At 43.6% G+C, this 16,474-nt stretch overlaps 1 protein-coding gene across 7 annotated transcripts in view; it reads left to right on the forward strand.

Annotated features, from left to right (window-relative positions):
• The window catches only part of CNBD2 (cyclic nucleotide binding domain containing 2), a 54,616-nt gene that overhangs the window by 2,741 nt on the left and 35,401 nt on the right, over positions 1–16,474 (forward strand). For 3 of the 7 annotated variants that reach the window (XM_027623938.1, XM_027623939.1, XM_027623943.1), the window contains exons 3-4: positions 13,409–13,546; positions 15,924–15,977. In XM_027623938.1, the coding sequence (XP_027479739.1) occupies positions 13,409–13,546; positions 15,924–15,977 (192 nt within the window). Of the gene's footprint in view, positions 1–10,253; positions 10,429–13,408; positions 13,650–15,923; positions 15,978–16,474 lie in introns of those variants that run through there. The other 4 variants (XM_027623944.1, XM_027623945.1, XM_027623941.1 and 1 more) reach the window with 3 other exon arrangements.

The following is a 16,474-nucleotide window of genomic DNA, read 5'->3' on the forward strand; positions in this document are numbered from 1 at the left end:
TATCGTATTAGGCCTTTTCATTAGCACTAGGTTGGGAGCTCACTTGGGAAGGGATCATAAATCATGCATCTCCTGTCACTTAGCTTCCAACACAAGATTCCCAGTTGGACTCTCAGTAAATGTTGAATCAGGAAAAAAGGACAAGTAGTGGGTTTCATCTATGAAGGGGAGCTCTAATATGATTCCCATACTCTTTCAGAGACTTTGGTGTCTTTTAATGGCATACTGTTGGGGGTTGTGGTATAGAAGCCTCGATACATTTTTTTTTAAGGCTTTTTATTTGGAAATAATTATGGCTTCATAGAAAGTTGCAAACATAGTACAGAGAGGTCTCATGCACTTTTCACCCAGTTTTCCCCAATGGTGATATCTTGCACAATCATAGTACAATATCAACATCAGAAGATTGACAATGATACAATCCACAGTTTATTCAGATTTTACCAGTTTTATAAGCGCTTATTTGTGTATGTGTATAGGCCTATGCAATTTTATCATGTGTAGATTCATGAACCTGTGCCACAATATCTAGAAATGTTTGATGACCACTAAGATCCTGTAACTGAACTAAAGTGATTTTGATCCTTGGTGAATTACAGATAGAAACTATACCACACAGACTGCTCTTACAAAGTAAACTGTATTTGCAGCAAATAAGGAGATCACAGGTAATAACTTCCAAAGCTGTGACTCTGAGCAAGGGTGAATGGATTCCTTTTATTTAGGTAAAGTAGGGTGAATATTTAGATAGGAGGGCCTTGTCATCCTATGTAGAGGTGGGCATAAAGTCATGCATGCACCTTAAGGAAACATGCCTATACATGTATTGTGCATTATGTAAATGAGGTTTGTGCTCCTCCTTGAGTGCAGATTTTAGTAGTATAATGAGGTAAAGGTAACAGTTGGTCACTCCATGGCCCCTCTGCGCATGCGTGAGTCAGGGGTTGAGTTCAAACTGAACTGGGTGGTCTGGGCCAGCTGCAGCATTTTGTCCAGGCAGTCCTTACTGCTTGAGGGTTTTCAGTTTCTATCACAGGATGCTCTGCCCATTGGGTCTTTTGCCTGAGTTAAAGAGATAGGTGGAAAGAAGAGCTTAAGGAAAAATGTGGGACAGAGGTTGGTGAGTACAAGCAGGTAGGCAGCAAAGGTCAGGTCTTGAGGTCTAGTTCTGACAGTCCCTCATGCTACCACTTTATAATTACACCCATCCCTCTCCCCTACCTCCCATCTCTTGCTGCAGGCAACCACTAATCTGTTCTCCATCTCTATAATTGTTTCATTTCAAAAATGTTATATAAATGGAATCATACAGTGTGTAACCATTTGGGTCTGGCTTTCTCCACTCAGAATAATTCCCTGGAGAGTCATCTAGGTTTTATATGTTTCATAGTTTGTTCATTTTTATTGCTGAGTAATAAGCCATGGTGTGGATATGCCATGGTTTGCTTAGTCACTGGTTGAAGGACATTTGAGTTATTTCCAATTTCAGGCTATTCCAAAATGAAGCTGCTATGAATTCTTTTATCATATGGCCTTAGATAAGTCAGACTCTTTCTGAGCCTGGAGGTAGTAACTACCACACAGAATGGCTCTGAAGAGTCAAAGAGGAAATATATGTAAAGGAACTGGTACCAGGTCTGGTATTACTTAGATGCTCTTTAATTTCTTACCTCAATGTTTTATTGTTTTCAGCATACAGAATCTGCATATATTATGTTATATTTATACCTAACTATTTCATGTTTTTAGTGCTACTATAAATGGTGTTGTTTTAAAATTTTCAGTTTCTAATTGTTCAGTGGTATATAAAAATACAATTGATTCTTGTCTAATGACTTGTGTCCTGTGACTTCATTAAACCAGGAAACTCACCCTCATTGGGGCTGTTTTTTCATTTTTACTACCTGCCCCCCTCCCCCAGCACACTTGCCATTATTTACTTGTAAGAGTCCCAAGTTGTGTTTTGTCCGAAGTTTTTGGTTACAATGGACAGGGGAGAGCGTCTGTAATGAGGTTACTGCATCTTGGTTGCCACTGGAATTATTTTTTCTGATGCCCAAATTACCCTATATTTGACCAGTAAGAACCCCATCAGGCTGACTTCTATCATTTTTTGAAAATTTCCATACTTTTCAGCACATCTTGTGCCTTCCTATCCCAGCTCTGGAATCAGCCATTTCTCCGAGAAACCCTTGTTCTTTTAGTGGAGAATGGTGTTTAGAAACCAAGATTTGGGCACTGGGTTTGTTCATTGCTGTTGGGATAATCACTGCTCCTAGGCTCCCTCATGAACAGAGTGAGGAAAAGTACTGGGAAAGTTAGTAAAGGAAACCTCAACTAAAGTTGAGCTTGGGAAGACTTGTAGGGGGAGCTCTCATGCAACCACTTGTAGCCAGTTACCCCAAACAGGAGGAGAGGTACCTTGCATCTCCAACAGGAAGGTGTTACTACTTCACGACTCTGGCAAAAGGAAGATATTCTTCTGGCCCAGCAACAAGCCCAGCCAATGAGAAGTGCTCTGGTTCAGCCAGTGAGAAGCCATCATCCCAAACTTACTTTCCTCTAAGGAACCTTCATGCTTCTCTTACTAGTGACTTCCTTGTCCCACAGCCCTCTCTATGAAAGCCTCCCATTTTGCATAACTCTTCAGAGTATCTCTGCTTGCTAGATGAGGTGTTGCATGATTTATGAATTGATAAAACCAATTAGATCTTCAAATTTCCTCAGTTGAATTTTTGATATTTTAACTATATATCTATTTATTTATGTATCCATTTCTATATCTGTCTATATATATATTGAAATCCATGCATTCACACCAACACCTTCAACTCAAGTTCAACACCATAGGGTTTATTCTAGTTTTCGCCCTTTCCATTCATTTAATTCTTTTTCAACAGAGAGAAACCTGGCTCTCATGATCTTCTTTGACCAATCCTCCTATGAGTAACTAGTCTCCTGTTGTTGCTTCCATCTCCCATCATCCTTACCCTGCCCAGGGCTCCAGGGCTACTGGTTCACCAACCACAGCCTCCTCCACCCCCAGGCAGGTGCCTACAAAGGCTGGTACCACCTAATGGCTTCTAGACAATCATTTAATAATGGAGGAGGAAGGGGAACATTCTTTTTTTTAACCTAAAGAAAAATTGTGGTAAAATCTATAAAACAAAATTTACCATTTAAACCATCTTTAGGTGTATAGTTCAGTGGCATTTAAGTACATTCACATTGTCATGTAACTACCATCTGTCGCCAGCAAATTTTCATCTTCCCCAACTGAAACTCTGTACCCATTAAATAATAACTCCCCATTCACCCCTCTTCCCAGCCCCCAGCAACCACCATTCTATTTTCTGTCTCTATGAATTTGTAGGAACCTCATACAAAGGGAATCCTACAATATTTGTCCTTTTGTGTCTGGCTTGTTTCCAAGTTCGAATATTTCCAAGTTTCATCAACATTATAGCATGTATCAGAATTTCCTTCCTTTTTAAGGCTAACATTCCATTATATATAGATAGCACATTTTGCTTATTCATTTGTCAATGGCCATTTGGGTTTTTCTACCTTTTGACTATTGCAAATAATAATGCTGTGAACATTGGTATACAGATATCTTTTGGAGTCTCTGCTGTTAATTCCTCCGAGTATATACCCAGAAGTAGAATTGTTGGATCATATGGTGATGCTTTGCTTAAATTTTTGAGCAATTGCCATGCTATTTTCCATAGTGGCTCCACCATTTTACATTCACACCAGCAACAGACTTGGGTTCCAGTTTCTCCCCATCCTTGCCAGCAGTTGTTATTTTGCATTATTTTCTCAATGGGAGATGTTAAATAGAAAATTTTAAGGTAAGTTATGAGTAGACAGGATATTCATATTTTCAACAGATCTAGTAATCTTATCATTTCATTTACACTCACCACACACCACATGCATCATCCCAGGAGGCTGGCTGTGATCATGGTGAAGAGAAAGCAGGTTCAGCTAATGAGGTGGTTTGGATACAAGGGCCCCAGGTTGTTCCTTGTGTGTGTGTGTGTGTGTGTGTGTGTGTGTGTGTGTGTGTGTGTGTGTTTAAAATCTCATTACAAAGTCTAAGAAGCTTGCTCTGGTCTCTCTACTGACTTTATTTCTTTTTGGTAGCCTATTTTATCAAATGTGTTTGATCTTGGGGTAAAAGTCTTTTATCTTTTGATGTCTTGATAAGCTGCAGATACTGGTCTAGGGTGCTTAATGTAGCCGGATTATATTTGTAATTAACTCAGTTATTATTAATTATTGTTCCTGATAAACCAATGTAAATTCAAAAGCCTGAGTACTTTATAATCCTTTTGCCATTTTCTTCTTTCACTTATTTCTATTCAATTGCAACCCTCCTAGTTTCTAGAATTCAATGAACCTGTTTTTATTGTGGTGCTCTACTAGGAGCTGCATCCTTTATTGCACTGCATTGATTTTGTTTAATTACTTAGAAATTGATGCATTTAGGGATGCCTGGCTGGCTCAGTCAGTAAAGCACGTGATGCATGATCTTGGGGCCATGAGTTCAAGCCCCACCCTGGGGGTAGAGTTTACTTAAATAAATAAAAATTGATGCATTCATTTTAACAGGTGAGATATATTATATATGTATATATATATACATATATATATATATGCGCCTAGTACAAAATTCAAAGTCAAAAAAGAGTAATTGTTATACTTCTCCTTTTTTTAAATCCTTGTCTATCCAGTTTTAATGATTATTGTTAGTTCCCTATCTTTTAAATAGACTTATACATCTTTTTCTTGGTTTATCAGGTTTAAAATGTGTCTGAAGATTTACAGCTATAGGGAACTTGGCAGGCTCAGTTGGTAGAGCATGCAACTCTTGATCTTGGGGTCGTAGGTTTGAGCCCCACGTTGGGTGTAGAGATTACTTAAAAGTAAAATTTTTTTTAAACATTTTATTTATTTATTTGAGAGAGAGAGAGAGTGCACGAGTGGAGGGAGGGGCAGAGGGAAAGGAGAAGCAGACTCTCCCGCAAAGCAGGGAGCTGTACCTGGGGCTCAATCCCAGGACCCCATGATCATGACCCAAGCCGAAGGCAGACACTTAACTGAGCCATCTGGGTGCCCCACTTAAAAATGAAATCTAAAAAAAAAAAAAAGATTTACACCTCTAAAGTTGAAGAAACCCATGTATTTAGCCCACTCTCTCTCCCTCTGTGTTTCCATACCTGTTAGTTGTATTATTTCCTCGTTCCTTTTTAAGTGTTCATTGACAACTCCCTCACTTGCTTTTTGCAATCCTGACCTCTGTACTCAGCAAGGCTAGCTTCCTTTTTGATGTTTCTGAAATGATCTTCAGTTCTGAGGTGTTTTTGTTTTGTTTTGTTTTGTTTTTTTAAAAACACAAACACAAAAAAACCCCACTTCTTTCCTGAGCTCTGCCAGTGCCATCTCCTTCAGTTGCTTCATCATCCCTTTGAACTATTGCATCTTTGCTTTGAACTCTTGTTTTGAAATGTATTAAGCCCTTTGAGTTCTTTGTGTTTCCTGATTATCATCTGTTTCCATGTTAATTTTTTTTTCTGTGAGTGCCTTTCATCTGCCATTTGTTTTTTCTGGGCCCCGCTTCTCCCCTCCCCCGCCCACTTTTCTGTAATATATGGGTCTGGTGCTATTTATTTTTTATTATAAATCACCTTTAAATGAAGTGAGTTCTTTCTGGACCAGCTATTTGCTGGAGGTGTGCATGGCGAAGGGACTAGAGTAGAATTCCAGGCTGGCCGGAAGTCTCCGAGGTCATCAGCACAGTTCCTTCTGACAAAGGTTTTGTGTGAGCGAATTGGCTTAGTTCTTTCCTCCTCCTGGCAGATGGAGCTTGGCAGCTCCATAATAAATCAATCCGCAAGCATGGCAGTCAGTGCGTTTCCCTGACCAGCCCTCATGCCCTGCTTCTCCTTGGTGCCAGAGGCACCAGGAAAGCTCTGAGAGCCCAGCCCTTCTGATCCCAGTGCTCTACAGAAGGGGCTGTTGGTTCTGCCTTCCAGTGTGCCCCCTTTTGGGGGAGAATTTGGAACTCTGCCAGTTCTCCCTTGAGACCTGCAGCCCCAGGCCTTCTCTGTTGGCTTTAACCCTCTGACTTGCCATTTCTGCACAGGCCAGCAAGACAGCATCCTACTCTAAGGACCTTCACTGAGAGCTTTCTCTGGCCACTGGGTTGCTCAGTCCAGAAAAGTTGGCCCGTGAATGCCTCCGGGGGTAGCCTTTAACCAACGAGACAGCTTTGAGGCATGCTCTTTGCAGTGTTTTTTGTTTTTGTTTTTGTTTTTAAAGATTTTATTTTTTTATTTATTCATGAGAGACAGAGGGAGAGAGAGAGAGAGAGAGAGAAGCAGAGGGAGAAGCAGGCTCCCCGCTGAGCAGGGAGCCCGATGCGGGACTCGATCCCAGGACCCTGGGATCATGACCTGAGCCGAAGGCAGATGCTTAACCATCTGAGCCACCCAGGCGCCCCTCTTTTCAGTTTTATTAAGGTCCCAGCACAGTGGAGTCCCAGTGGTCCCCAAGAGTGACCTGTTCATTAATGTGTCCCTCTCCAAAAAAATTTTTAATTTTTTAAAAAAGTTTGTTTAAGTAATCCCTACACCCAATGTGGGACTCAAACTCACCACCCCAAGATCAAGAGTAGCATGCTGTACCGAGTCAGCCACGTACCCCAACTAATTCAAATTTTTAAAAAAACTGTCAAAACATGCCAGCAGGCTAGATATGGCCTGTGGACCACAATTTTGCAACCACTGATTATATAATCAAAGGATTTTTAGGTCTGAAAGAGGCTATATAGATCCTATACTGGGAGTTGCAAGTTGGTAACATGCCTGGCAGGTAACATGATTCTCAGAGGTGAAGACCTTGGTGAATTAGAGAACCCAATCCCCAACTAAAGATAACCAAGTTAAGTTTTAACAATATTTTAACCAGAACACCATGTGGGTCAAATAAAGCAGTCTGTAAACTCAACTTGGCCCATGGATGGCTGGTTTGTGACCTCTGCCTGCACAACCTCACTTCCTGCCGTGCCTCCTGGGTATCTCATATTCCAGCCACATCTTGTGCTCTCTGATCAGGCCCTGCCCTTTCTTCATTTATCTTTATAGCTTTATTTTATTTTATTTTATTTTTTATTTTTTTTTAAAGATTTTATTTATTTATTTGAGAGAGAGAGAATGAGAGATGGAGAGCACGAGAGGGAAGAGGGTCAGAGGGAGAAGCAGACTCCCTGCTGAGCAGGGAGCTGGATGTGGGACTCGATCCCGGGACTCCAGGATCATGACCTGAGCCGAAGGCAGTCGCTTAACCAACTGAGCCACCCAGGCACCCTTTATGGCTTTATTTTAGTGTGACTTTCTCTTATGGCTGTGGTTTCCATACCCACCATATTGTGAACTCCTTGTGAGCAGAGACCGTGTCTTACTCACCTTTTCATGCTTTGCATGTAGTTGGAGCTCTATAAATGTTTGTTGCATAACTCTTAAAATTAGCAATACAATAAGGATCTTATCTTGAAAAGAAATTATTTGGGGTTCCTGGGTGCCTCAGTCAGTTAAGTGACTCTTGATTTCGGCTCAGGTCATGATCTCAAGGCCCTGCGATGGAGCCCTGAGTTGGGCTCTGTGCTCAGGGGGAGTCTGCTTGAGATTCTCTCCCTCTCCCTCGGCCCCTCCCCCTGCTCATGTTTTCTCTCTCAAATAAATAAATCAATCCTTTAAAAAAAAAGGAAAATAGGGGCGCCTGGGTGGCTCAGTCATTAAGCGTCTGCCTTCCGCTCAGCTCATGATCCCAGAGTCCCGGGATCAAGCCCTGCGTGGGGCTCCCTGCTCAGCAGGAAGCCTGCTTCTCCCTCTCCCACCCTCCCTGCTTGTCTTCTCTCTCTTGCTGTCTCTCTCTCTGTCAAAAAATAAATAAAATCTTTTAAAAATTTTTAAAAAAAGGAAAAGAAAAGAAATTATTTGTGGAGTTGGCTCTAACTCAGTTTTATTTTTTTTAAGATTTTATTTATTTATTTATTTATTTATTTATTTGACAGAGAGAGAGAGAGATAGAGAGCACAAGTATGCAGAGTGGTAGTTAGAGGGAGAGGGAGAAGTAGCCTCCCTGCTGAGTAGAGAGCCTGATGCGGGGCTTGATCCCAGGACCCTGGGATCATGACCTGAGCCGAAAGCAGCTGCTTAACCGACTGAGCCACCCAGGCACCCCTCTAACTCAGTTTTAAAAGAAGGAAAGTGAGACTCAGTGTGGTTAGGGTAATTTACCCAAGATCACATAAGAACAGGACCAATGCCCTTTCTGACATTCTACTCTATAACAGTTCAATTTAAGATTAGAAACTGGGATAGTGGGGTGCCTGGGTGGCTCAGTTATTAAGCATCTGCCTTCGGTTCAGGTCATGATCCCGGGATCCTGGGATCGAGCCCCACATTGGACTCCCTGCTTGGCAGGAAGTCTGCTTCTCCCTCTCCCACTCCCCCTGCTTGTGTTCCCTGTCTCGCTGTGTCTCTCTCTGTCAAATAAATAAAATCTTAAAAAAAAAAAAGAAACTGGGACAGAAATGACACTTCTTTAATTTCTTTTTTTTTAAAGATTTTATTTATTTGAGGAAGAGTGAGCATGAGCAGGGGGAGGGGCAGAGGGAGAGGGAAAAGCAGACTCCCCAGTGAGCAGGGAGCCCAATGCAGGACTCGATCCCAGGACCCTGGAATCATGACCTGGGCTGAAGGCAGACACTTAACTGACTGAGCCACCCAGGAGCCCAACACTTCCTTAATTTCTAGAACTGACTTTAATGTCTGACTCTGAGTCCCCACCCTGCCTCCTAATAGACAATTTAGATGTCTTCAGGTAAATTGAGATCCAATCCAGTAATTTTGAGGGAATGTAATTTCAGGCTGATTGACTCATCTTAGGCCAGTTCAGAGTTCTCCAGAGTTCCTGCCTCTTTCTCCCCAGCACTGATCCAATTCCTACGGAAATTATACAACCACCACTGGCACAAGGGGAGGTGGGGAGTGTCTACTTTCAGTGTCTCATCAGGGTCTTGGCCCTACTTACTGGCATCCTCTGATGCCCCTTGTTAGTCTGGGTCCTCTCCATGTCACTTGCATCTCAGGCAGCTCAGAGGACTGATCGGATACCTCCCTGTCCATAGCTACCTCCCACCATCTTTCTTGCCTTCCCTGTCCCCAGTTTGTTTCAGAAACTACCTAAACTTTTGTATTTCCTTCCTTAAGACCAGGTCTGTGGTAGAGAAGGCAAAAACTCCACACTACTTCTCTCTCTTTTTCTCTGAAACTTTCTCTTACTCTGTTTCTCCCTGAGTTCATCTTTTCTCAAGGCAAGGGAGGAAGAAAACACACTTCTGTCTCTTCTCATCTCTCTAAGTGGTTAGTGTCTTACTCTAGGAGTGGTGGCCTTTGGATTTAGTAATTCAGAGCTTGGGTCTTCCTTGTTGTCTGGCTGTCTTCACTGTGTTCAGTGTCCTTCCATTTGGCTGTCAGTTGGGAGAGGGTTGGCAGATAGGCCTAGCTGGGTAGGAATGGCAAATCAGGCAATACTTGAAATCATAGTTTTTTATTGAAGATTCTCATACAAGAGCAAATTGTGGTCATCAACTGCCATCTTTAATCTAGTAGACAGCAACTGCCATCTGTAATCTAGTAGACAGCAGTACTTTAGATCCTATATTCTTCTCTACTTTTGGAAGGACCTCAGGGTCACTGAGTTCTAGTCACCGAGTTCCTTTCAACATTTGGCACCCCATTTAACTGAGGACTTCTGATTTTCTGAGTGTTCCTGATTTGCTGATTTAACAAGATTTATAGGACAGCGTCATGCCCCCACACTTCAGGGTCTCCAAGTTCTAAGCCTTGGAGAGCCCCCTAGGCTGAGGTGTTAGGTGCTCCTGCCCCCAGCCCAGAAGCCTCCTACTTTAAGATGGCCTCATGACTGGCAATCAGTTAGCTACTTGGAGCCTCATTCTTATGTATGGAGTGGGTGTAAGGACCCTCACCTTGTGGTAGTTGTGAGGATTAACTAAGATAATGCCTATGAGTGCTCAATAAATGTTAGACTCCTGGATTCCAATTCCTTCCCTGCCTTCTTTTCCAGAATCCTCCACTGTGATATACGGAGATTCTGAGAATGAGATTTTCTCAGAACAAGGCTTCCAGAAGCTGTTGGTAGAGTATGAGGAGTGGCGAGAAACTCCTACCTTGCCACCGAGGGAGGCTATTTGTTTCTAATATAAGTGGATTCTTTGGGAAGGATTTGTGGTCCTACCCTTGAAAGGCAAAGGGGCTAGTTGTGCCATTTGTCAGCTCAGGAACCATGAGGAGATATATGGTGTCTTATTCATGGCAGATCCTGAAGAAGGAACTGGTGAGGAGTGTCAAGGGTCCTGGGAGGGAAGAGTGGTATTTTGAGGAAGGGAGGATAGGTGTAAGCAGGGGGTCTATCTTTTGGAGTCACAGAATGGCACAAAGGATAGAGTCCAGGTTACGCTTCAGAAAGACTGAATTCTCAAGTCTCAACAGTCTTCCCTGTAGACTGCTATCCCCTTGACAGTGGGCATGGCACAGGCTACACTCTGAGCCCCTAAGAACTGCTCCATACCCACCCTTCCTGCTGTCATGAGATCCAGAGGGAATAAGGCCTGGCAGCAGGATAGAGTGATAGGTTGAGCCTGTGGATCCTGGAGCCAGACAGCCTGAGTTCAAATCCCTATCACCTATTAGTCATATGACTAATATTAGTATTAGGCAAGTTACTTGATTTGCTGTGCCTATTTTCCCCTCTGTAAAGGGTGATGATAGTATTAATATCTATTGCATTGATTTATTGTTGACGATGAAATGAGTTGATACAGCTAAAGGGCTTAGAATAGTGCCTGGTGGAAAATTGGTATTTGATAAGTATTAATTTTATTAATAAAGCCTTTCCCTGTATTTCCTTCAGATATAAATGTTTTTAAAGAAGATGTTATAGGTACTGGTGAAACTCCTCATCATCCCATTCCCTTCTTCCTCACTGGGGGCCACTTTCCTGAGGTTGATGTGTACTATCTAGATTTTATTTTTTTATTTTTTATTTATTTTTAAGATTTTATTTTTATTTTTCGATAGAGAGAGAGACAGCGAGAGAGGGAACGAAAGCAGGGGGAGTGGGAGAAGCAGGCTTCCCGCCAAGCAGGGAGCCCGATGTGGGACTTGATCCCAGGACCCTGGGATCATGACCTGAGCCGGAGGCAGACGCTTAAGGACTGAGCCACCCAGGCACCCTGCACTGTCTAGATTTTAAAATTTTATTACATGTGTATATATTTATAAGTAACATAGTATGTAACACATTTTAAAAGACGGTATCCTTTTTCAACCTTTTTTCCACTCAAAAGTGTGTGAGCTTTACCCACACTGACATACACAGCTCTAGGGCTATGTTCAGAATCTTTTCATTATTTATAGGTGATTTGGGTTTTCCCTTTGAATTACCTGCTCATATCCTTTGCTCATTTTTTCTTTTGGGTTATTTGTATTTTTCCCTTGATTTGTAGAATTTTTAAAAATTAAAAAAATTTTTAAAAAGCAGTTTTGGATAGTGGTTTTTTGTAATAGCTATTCTTTATAATTTTGGGTCGGAATCCTTTGTTGATTCTGTGCATGGCAAATGTATTCTTCCAGTCTTCAGTTTGTGTTTTCATTTTATTTTTGATCTCCTGATTAACAGAAGTTAATAGAAGTTTTTAGCTTTTGCCTTTGTTTCATTATGGAAATTTTCAAACATACAAGTTGAAATATAATGATCACTCCTTAGATCTAACAGTCAGCATTTTGCCACATTGGCTTTACGTATTTGTGTGTGTGCTTGTTGAATCATGTGAGAGTAAGTTGCATTTTTTTTTTCAAAGATTTTATTTATTTGAGGGAGAGAGAGCATGAGAGCACAAGCGGGGGAGAGGGAGAAGCAGGCTCCCTGCCAAGGACTCAATCCCAAGACCCTGGGATTATGACCTGAGCCTCAGACACTTAACCCACTGAGCCACCCAGCTGCCCCTAAGTTGCATTTTTTATGACACTTCTTAAAAATAAGGACATGATTATAACATCACTATAATATTAAGAAAATTAACACTAATATCCCTAATATCATCTAATCTCCAGGCATATTCAACTTCCTTATTTGTCCCTAAATAATGGCTTTTACAGCTTGTTATTATGAATCAGGATCCAAAGGTTCATACTTTGCATTTATTTGTATGTCTCTTAAGAAACTGGGTTAGTTGGGGGCATCTGGGTGGCTCAGTCGTTAAGCGTCTGTCTTCGGCTCAGGTCATGATCCCAGGGTCCTGGGATCAAGCCCCACATCGGGCTCCCTGTTCGGCAGGAAGCCTGCTTCTCTCTCTCCCACTCCCCCTGCTTGTGTTCCCTCTCTCACTCTCTCTCTCTCAAATAAATAAATAAATAAAAATCTTCAAAAAAAAAAAAAAGCTGGGTTAGTTGACTTGTAGATAGTTTCACATTCTGGATTTGTCTCTTTGGTGTTGAACTTGTTTCCCTATTCCCTGTATTTACTTGACTGGCAGAGGGTGACTGCCCTTACTGCCAAATTCATACTGGGATAGAGAGTCTGACTTGTTCTCAGTTCCAATTCCAAATCCCCAGGTCAAAGTTTGCCTGGGATCAGATGGCCCAGCTTGGACAAGTGGTTATATTAGTTTCCTATTGCTGCTGTAACATATCACACAATTTCGTGGCTTAAGACAAATGATATTATCTTACATAGGCTAGAAGTCTGGCACGGGTCTCCCTGGGCTAAAATCCAGGTGTCAGCAGGACCGCATTCCTTTCTTGAGGGTCTAGGGAAGAATCCCATTTCCTGGACTTCTCTAGCTTCTAGAGACCACTCACATCCCTTGGCTCATGGCCCCCGTCCTCTGTCTTCAAAGGCAGCAATGTTGCCTCTGCTTGGCTGTTCTCCCATCAGATCCATCTGATTCCAAAATCCAGGCTCTTTGCATCACCCCTTGCTGCCTGCTGTCACTTGGTGCTGTTTTCTGGACCGAAGTGAAGGACTTGATATTAACTAGAGCTGTGCTGGAGAATGTTTTAACAACCAGCTCCCAGTGAGGGAGGTTTGTAGTAGTTGCCAGTTTCTGTGGCATAAATACTCCCAGCCGTGGCCATTTTCAGGCTACCAACACGATTTCAACAGGCCTGAAAGCTTCCTGAAAATGTAACCATGGCTCCAGCACAGGAACCCCACATTTAATACTGTCCCATTTCACCTTGTTGGTGTCATCCAGCCTGCTGTGGCTGTCGAAAACAGATGGTTTCTACTGATCTAATTTGTTTTGTTTCCACAGGGGCTGTACCAGCTCACCATGGATATCATTGTGATGATCCGAGTGTGTAAAATGTTCCGCCAGGGCCTCAGGGGATTCCGGGAATATCAGATCATCGAGACTGCTCACAGAAAGCACCCTATCTTTTCCTTCTGGGACGTAAGCAGCTGGCCTTAGCAGGATTGTGAGGGTTTAAGGGGGTCCGATAAATAGCACCTCACTTCCCAGGCCATATTCTGAACCAACAGAGAGAAGACAAAGGGTAAAGCAGATGGGAGATCCAACTGTCACTTTTGTTAACGACGAGACTTTTACTGGAGGATGACTAAGACTAAACCCCAGAATTAGATAGCCTTACATGCCAGTCATGGGCAGTGCTGGACCAAGGCAGGCCTCCACTGCGGGAGCATGGTCTCCTGCCCTAAACTCACAGCAGAGGAGGGCAGAGCAGAATGTGGGCTCAGAGAGATGGAGAAGGAATGATCTCACCCACTTTTTCCTTCCAAATTCACCAAGGAGTTTAAGTCGCTCCTTCTCAATATGGAAGGAGAGGGGCAGGTAGTGTTCTACCAGTACAACTCCCTCCATCTGGAAAGAAACACCAGGAGTAGGGAAGAAACCATCTCTATTCCAACAGGGATCAAAAGAGCCAGAGAAATCCAGAAGTCTCATTAGAGTCAGGGTTTTCTGAATGCCCACCCCTGTTCATTTCTATCTTCTTTTCTGTCCCCTCCACTTAAACAAAGGAACACATGCAGGGCCCTGCTCACTCCGGAGACCAGGCTTTCTAGATTTTCTAGAAGGTCCCCATTTCAAATATTTTATCCTAGTGGCAGATCATGTACCCTTTTTGTTCAGAAAAAATTGATCACCATTCTGTTAACCTGTTCTGGATCCACAAAGGCATCTTCATTACTATTCAGGAACCCAATTTTTCTCCCAGTCTCTGGACAAAGCCTGCCCATTTTCCTGTGGTGCGTAGAGTGACTAGATTCAGCCCTGCCTCCCAACTGCACGGGGAGTTCACTCCAAGAAATTGCCCCAAATGATTTCTGAAGGAGAGGGGTATGGGCAGTGCTGATGGGGAAAGAAAGGCCATCTTAGATCAGTCTCTAAGGGGCCAGCAGGTGTAACTGTGTGTGTCGCTGAGTTTAAGATGTAGCAGGGAGTAGGGCCCTGTGGGTCTGCAGAAAAGAAGAGCATGTCCCACCTGAAGACATTCAAATTCATATATTTTAAAGACATTGTGCTGGCCAAACCAAATGAATCTACAGCCAGATTCTGCCCTGTGGATGGACCATGAGTTGGGAAAGGATGGAGTGGAAGAATAAGAGACTGAGGTTCGCTGTCAGGAAGGACATTCTGACTCAGAGTGTTATCATGCAGTGGTAAAGCAATGGGCCCTGGGATCCAGGAATCTTTTGTTACTGGAAGACATGGGCCGGTGCCTGGGCACTTGGAAGCTGAAGACCAAAATCAGCCTTGTCATCAGGGGACTGTGAGGCTAAAGCTTAATGGCATTGCCTGGGCAGAGTGGACTTGAGCAGAGCAGAAGCCTCTTAATGGCAGCCTGAGGGGGTCCTAGGGCCACTGGGCAGAGAGCTAGGGGGCTGGAGAGTGGGGTCAGGTAAAGAGAGCCGTGGACCAGATTTCATTAGAGCTTGTGAATTTGGGTCTTTCCGAGCACCACTGCTTTCTTTCACTGGCCTTCTTGAGAAGCACCACGCAGGTACACAAGCTATAAATGGGGCTCTGGGGTGGGGAGGACCTGAGGTATACCTAGAGAGATGGGGGCGTGGGTCTTGGTTTGGCCCAGGTGGTGGTCAGGGCCTTGTTTATCCCTTTCATTCCCCCTTCCTTCTTTCACATATCTTCCCCCCTCTCTCTGCCTCTTCCCCTACTCTTTCCACATCGGAAACTTTGGGGCCCTGAATAGTAATGAAGAAGACTTTGGGGATCCACGTAGGAGATAGAGTTGGATTAGTTCATTCCTAAGACCTCTTACACTTCCTTATTCTGGCCATACTCTAGGAGAGGACTGATTACTCAGTGTGTGATCCTTGTGTAGGTTCCTTCACCTGCCTCGAGTCCAAAAGGGGGCTCAGTAATACCTGCTTTGTCCTGAGGATGAAATGGAGTAAGGAAGATGAGTGTGCATGGCTCCTGATAGGCACTTAATGAAAGCTGGCTTCATTGATGCCTCCATTTTGTCCCTTTTTGTCCCTCTCCACTTGCCCATTTGTTTGCTTCTTTCCCCTCTTCCTTTTCTGTCTCCATCCTTCCCCTCTTTACCCTCACCCCTCCGCATCTCTCTCTGTTTCAACACTGACAGGTTGTTAATGCTGGGCCGGAGGCTGGAGCTGAGTCAGGGCTTTTGAGCAGAGGCTTACATGAGAGGGCCAGCTGGTAGAAGGGTTCCTGTGGCTTCTTGCCTGCCACGGGGATGGGGACAGGAGGGTTTCAGTGCAAAATTCTAGGAGTAGTCTTGCTGATTCTCTTTCTTCTCCCCCATTCCTTTTTACCCCCACCGCCCCAGAAAAGGAAACAAGGCCGAATCACATTTGATACTATGGACTTCGTTGCAGAGGAGGTACGCATAACTCTGACCTTGCTGCTGGGAATATTCTTCTGCACCATGGCCTGGAAGAGGCACTGGGCTGGGTATCAGGACAGCTGGGTCCAGTCTGGGTTCTGGCACCAAGCCATTGTATCATCCTGAGCTAGCCACTTAGCTTCCTCATCTATGAAATAGCTGATTTCAGTGATCCCAAGATTCCAGTCCTGACATTCTGAGGCTGTGAGCCCCCCTGAACCCACTGTCGCCTTAGAGCTGGACAGAACCAGCAGGGAGAGCTCCTGTACTTGGACCCATGGACAAGGAGCAAAAGGCAAAGTAGAGGCTGTGAGAGCTCTAGACACAGGAGAAATAATCAGGGTGGTGGGAAAAGCCCTGGCCTGTGTGTGAATTCTGGCTCTGCCTAAGCCTTCTGAGAGACACTGGGCATACCAACCCTCCAGCCCCCCTCCACCCCCGGCTGCCCCAGGGCTGCCAGACGGCCATTCTGGCGAGGGAATGCTTCATATCTT

Source organism: Zalophus californianus, chromosome 8 (assembly GCF_009762305.2).
Source record: "Zalophus californianus isolate mZalCal1 chromosome 8, mZalCal1.pri.v2, whole genome shotgun sequence".
Classification (NCBI taxonomy): Eukaryota; Metazoa; Chordata; class Mammalia; order Carnivora; family Otariidae; genus Zalophus; species Zalophus californianus.